This window comes from Rosa chinensis, chromosome 5, assembly GCF_002994745.2.
Source record: "Rosa chinensis cultivar Old Blush chromosome 5, RchiOBHm-V2, whole genome shotgun sequence".
NCBI classification, from domain to species: domain Eukaryota; kingdom Viridiplantae; phylum Streptophyta; class Magnoliopsida; order Rosales; family Rosaceae; genus Rosa; species Rosa chinensis.
In genome coordinates this window covers 61,402,618-61,408,143 of record NC_037092.1, presented here as the reverse complement: position 1 = coordinate 61,408,143, position 5,526 = coordinate 61,402,618, and the positions used below count along the sequence as shown (strand labels likewise).

The 5,526-nt window shown below is 38.8% G+C and overlaps 1 protein-coding gene across 1 annotated transcript; it reads right to left on the bottom strand.

Moving 5' to 3' along the window:
• Positions 1-533: 533 nt before the first annotated feature.
• Positions 534-2,611, bottom strand: LOC112167428 (transcription factor RAX2). The gene is made up of 3 exons (XM_024304445.2): positions 2,370-2,611; positions 2,107-2,236; positions 534-1,516 (listed from the first exon to the last, which is right to left on the bottom strand). Exons 1-3 carry the CDS (start codon positions 2,503-2,505, stop codon positions 652-654), a joined length of 1,131 nt encoding a protein of 376 aa, XP_024160213.1. The 5' UTR covers positions 2,506-2,611; the 3' UTR covers positions 534-651.
• Between the last annotated feature and the right edge of the window lie 2,915 nt (positions 2,612-5,526).

The window sequence follows — 5,526 nt, the reverse complement described above, 5'->3', positions numbered from 1 at the left end:
CTGTTAAGCAAGTTCCGACCCTGATGAGTCTGACCTGCTTCACGCAAAAGATTCTGGCCTTACTGCCAAAGTCCCAAATACCCTCCATCACATTTGAGAAACCAATGGTACTGAGTGAGGGTAGGTTTGTCGTTTCCACTAGGTGCAGACCTACTAGTTTTAGGGCACTCAAAAACAATATATCACCGCTAAAACTATTAAAAAAATAGTAACAAAGGGAAAACATTGCATGCTTGGTTTGTATTTTAACATAAAGATTCTTGCTCTTGTCTGATGACAACTTCAAGCTACTTGACTTGTTCTCTAGTTTTCATGAAAACACTATACCTTTTATTTCTCGGATTCACAGTGAGATAAGCCAAAGACCGTACAGTTGAACATAACACATCATCATCATCTTCATCAATATTATCATTAGTCACTTCGCAAAAAGAAATGCATAAAATCAAAAGAAGCTTTTAACATGTACTGTCAAAAGAAGAAAATGTTTCTCATGAAATCATTTCATATATCAAAACACAGACTTACTGACTAGTACTGATATTCATGAGACTTTTCTGAGAAACATCTCAGCACCACCATGCCCTCCCTCACTTAACCCATCAAATCTTTCTGATTCTACTTACAACAGTCAGTAGGCACTCATTTAATTCAGTAGAAATACATCACCTTCTCTTTATGATCAGTCTTGTTTTCATCAACACTGAACAAGCTGTTAGATATAGACCCATTATCATTATTAATATTGATATTAATATCAGTGCTACTACTACTAATCAGCTGCTTAACATCTTCAAGATCATAATCTCCGAAACGGGTATTATTACCATTGTACCCATTTGGCCTCTCACCCCATTGGTTGTTGTTGTTGATATAGTTATGATGATCATCTGATATTGCAGCACTACTACTGTTTCCATAGTTAAGCATCATGAACTTCTGGTTCGGATCTTCAAGCTGAAAACCCATACCCATTTCCTCTTGTTTGATATTTCCTGATCGCCTGGACTCATAGCTGATCTGATTGTTGTTACAGCTCCCATCAGATGAAGTACTGCAGCTTCCTTCACTTCCAAACATGATGAGGTTTAGATTTTTCTTCACAGCTGGGTGATTGTAGTGCATGGAACCCACAAGGCACTCTTGAGTTTGAAAAAGGGAGGAGTAGTTGGTGAGAGGGTTTGAAATGTTTGGCATTATTTCAAAGCCTGATGAGAAAGATCCCGGAGTAGCAGGGCTTGTTAAGGTTGGGGTGTAAGTACTGTAAGTCATCATGTTAAGGTCTTTGTGCATGAGTGAGAGAGGTTGATGATGAAATGGTTGGTTTTGAAATTGGTGAAGAGAAGAAGAAACAGGAAATGGGGGAGGGTTTGATCTATGACTCTGAGAAGTTGTTAATGAAGGAGGAGCCATATGAGTCTGCATATCCCTGAGCTTCTTCTTCAGCTTGGTGTTCCAGTAGTTCTTGATATCATTGTCGGTCCTTCCTGGCAGCTGAGCTGCTATAATCGACCACCTGTAATTAATTAATTGTTTGTTAATTACATATACATATTATAAGTCATGATGATTCAGAAGCTAGCAGATAAAACCTAATTTTTGCTGGCTTTATTTCCCTTAACAGACAGCTGTTAGTGGTTTTTCTGATGTTAGATCCAAACTTGGCATGCATGCACAGAAAATTATCCTAATATGGGTTAGATTCTTGATAAATGCAGCTTTTAAAGAAATAAAATAAAACAAAATCAAAAAATAAAATAAAAATAAAAATAAATATTTTTTTAAAAAAAAGACTAGCTCTGTCCTCTCTCTAGATTCTTGATAAATGCAGCTTTTAAAGAAATAAAAAAAAAACAAAACAAAAAAAATAAAATAAAAGAAATGACTAGTTCTGTCTTTTCTCTCTCTCCCCCTCCTTTCCACGGTTCCACCCCCACCCTCCCCCCGGGGTGGGTTCTTTGTTATTACCCAGTTTGGAGAAAACTCATCATCATCTCTAATGAGGGCAAAAGATAATTGAGGAAAAACAGCAGACTTGTTCTAACCATGGATATTTGTTAAAAAAAAAAAAAGGAAATATTTATGTACTTCGAGTAGTAGTGGTACCTGCTTCCAATGCTAGTAAAGAGGGTGCAAATTATTCTGTCTTCCTCCTCAGAAAATTCTCCATGTTTGATGTTTGGCCTCAGATAGTTAAGCCATCTCAATCTGCAGCTTTTTCCACATCTCTTCAAACCTGATTCACAAAAACCCAAATTAATTAACCCAAAAACATGAATTGATTAAAGCACATCAAGGATATCATATAACCTGAGAGAGAGAGAGAGAGAGAGAGAGAGAGAGAGAGAGAGAATTGGATAGGTAATTACCAGCTTTCTGAGGGAGAGCGATCCAATTTCCCCCAGTACCATATTTGTCAATGTATTCTTTGAGCTTTGAGTCTTCTTCTGGTGACCATGGTCCCTTCTTAACATTTGCCTTGTCACAACAAGGAGCCCTTCCCATCTCTCTCTTTCTCTCTCTAAGTCTCTCTCTCTTTCTGGGGAGAAGTCTTTGATCTCGTTGATATGATCCCCTAAAGCTCTCAGAGGAACCAAAGGTCTTCACTTTTTAAATGGGACTTTTGTTGGGCTGCTACTACTGCTGGGGCTTATTATTTATATGCTTTTTCACTTAATAATGGACAGGGAGACTATAGAAACGGGTTTGGACAGCGTACACTAGAACTAGTATTACTTTATTCAAGTGATGCTTAAGTCAAAATGAGAGAGACAATGTTCAATTCAATCATCAGTTAATTTCTAACTCCTACATGTGTAATGCCAATTAGCTAGGCTAATAGCACTTTCTAACTTTCCATCTCATAAACGTTGGCAAACACTACATATATATCAACCTCACTCGGACGTCTTTTCCCTTGAAAGTATCCAAAGTCCAACGGCTGATTTAGTAGAAACAAATAGACGGGCAATTGAAATGGTTATGGCCATGCCAAAAGGGCTCTGTTTTATTTTGACAGGTTGAAATATTTACCTAATAAGAAAAAAGGGACTAGTTAACAATATTTTCAAATTTAATCTATTACAAGAAATATTTGAATGTTATTCGTATCACGTGATAGTATTGAGTGATATAACTATGCGACTAATCAATAGTTGACACCACGTAATGAGTAAAAAAGTAATGATTCCTTGAATTTTGACAAACTTTAATTATTTAAAAAGATGTCCAAGATGTAATAGAAATGACATTTATATTTTTATTATTTTGAAATTTAAAATTTAAAATTTACAGATTTAGTTTGACTACTATAATAATTTCTTAACCAATTATCCATTGATTCATTTTTTTTTTTGAATAAGGATTTGATTTTATTAGATATCAAAGCCATGAAGAAACAGGCCAGAGTCTAACAGAACTTACATAAGAAAAGCCGGAATTTAACCGGGTATCCTATCTAAGTCACTTCTAAACTCATTAAAGCTAAAATGGTCGCTCGCTGAAACAACAAGCCAACAAAATAAGTAAGGAATAATCTCACTTCCTAAGGCAAAATCAATTCATCTAGTCTAATCTGCCAGCACTCAATTGTGGTACACATATCAACTAGAAACATCTTAGAAAGTATATAGAAATCACTCCCACTTGAGAAGTCTTGATGTTCAGAATGTCTTGAAATTTTGTACCTTAAGCAAGCACTTGCTCTTTCCCCTTAGGGTTAGAGTTAGTGCTTGTTTCAGGTTCATCTGCAGCTAACAACCTCGGCATCAGGTTGGTCTTTTTGCTCTTTATCTTTTCTTGTTCTCCATCCTTTTTTCTTCCTTTTCCTGCTGTTCCATATGGCAGCTTGTTCACACTTCCAACAGGACGTCCTCTCTTTCTCTTAGGTTGATCATTATTGTTCGGAGGTCCCTCCAACAATCCCATATTCACTGCATCCAAATTCTTTTTTCCAATAGCAAGACTTAAACGCAATTTTTTTGGAGAGATAGTTACCTCATCATGTTCCCTACTACGGCGTTGTCCTGTGATTGGATCTTCGTTGAGTCTTGGTTCACTTAGTTCTCTGATTTGCACTTGTCTTCGATGTCGACGCATGGCTAGCACAGATTGAGGTAAAATAGCTTCGGGTATACTATTAGGGATTTGAGCCTTGAAAATCAGAGTTTGGTTGTTTATTGTCACCCTATTGACATTAGGGTTTTCCAGTCCCCGTAATAAGGCTAAAGCCGTGGGTTGCTCCACCGTGCCAATGGGTATGTCACGGTCTTCATCCAGATCCGGCCCTGAACAAGGGATGCCGACATGGGTAACTAGGCCGCAGGTGCCACACCTTCCAAACAGTTTATCATACCGAAACTGCACCATGAACTGGACTTCGTCTTCCACCCTGAAACGGCGACGAAACAGGAGGGGTTTGACATAGTCGATCTCGACTCTAATGCGCAAAACTCGCGTCCGAAACGCGGGGCGATCAACCTCCATGAACTCGCCTAGGGTACTCCCAATCAGTCGCATAATCCGTTCGGATCTGAAGGCCGGTGGCACTCCTTGTAGTGTCATCCAATATGATGATTTCTTCAGTGGGATCTCCCTTGCCGAACTGACACCGTCGTACGGAGATAAGGCTATAGGAGCCCTGTTATATCCCCATGGTCCTCCTTTCCAAACCCTATTCACATCCGAAGGGTCTGTAAAGGTGAACAAAACCCGATCGTCTTCTCCGAGTTCTTCAACATTCAATCTGCCATTGGTTCTCCATGCAGATCGAAACAGGCCAAGGAAAGAGCGACGAGAATATTCCCGTGCCGTGAGTAGCTTGCCTACCATGAATGCTTCAGGTTGTCTCAATCCTTTTGATGGACGCAAATCCACCGGTTGCTTGCCATCAGCCAACGCTAGGGAGGAGGCCAAGCGGGCTGCCATTGCATCAATTGCCATTGACGTGAGAGAGAGGCTACGCAGTCAAGAAACCCTAACCCTAGTTTTAGGAGGGAGAGAGAGACGGCTGCGGCTAGATAATTATCCATTGATTCATTATTATGTCTTAATAAGTTAATATGGACATAATAATAAGCTATCGACTTGGAAATATGTATAACAAAAACACAGTCAAATGATATATAGTTTTAATCAGACCTCCAAACTTGGTGTTTAGGCCTCCCATCAATACATAATTTACATGAACTTTCCAGTTTTTCCAAATTCATTTTCTCAAATACAACTTCCCTCTTTCCATCTCACCTCCACACCACCCACCACCACCTCTACCTCCACCTCCACAACATATCTCTAGTAACCCCAGCCCAGACTTGCCGCCTCCAATAACATTACATTGCGTGTTTGGCGATGTCTTCGAACCACCTCGTGAAATCTGAAATTTCCGTTGGAAGCAACGTAACCAAACTATGCTATTATTTTCGATCTTCACCTACAGAGTAATTAGTAGACATTTTGTTGGAGTCTGCGGACATTAATACAAATATTAGATAAATTTTCTAAAACCTTAAATTGTATGATTTTCAT

Excerpts from the sequence above, each read along its gene's own strand:
- LOC112167428 (XM_024304445.2), bottom strand. The coding sequence starts at position 2,505 with ATGGGAAGGGCTCCTTGTTGTGACAAGGCAAATGTTAAGAAGGGACCA. Across the intron at positions 2,237-2,369 it reads CGCTCTCCCTCAGAAAGCTG|GTTTGAAGAGATGTGGAAAA; the intron begins GTAATTACCTAT and ends TTTGTGAATCAG. Across the intron at positions 1,517-2,106 it reads TTTACTAGCATTGGAAGCAG|GTGGTCGATTATAGCAGCTC; the intron begins GTACCACTACTA and ends AATTAATTACAG.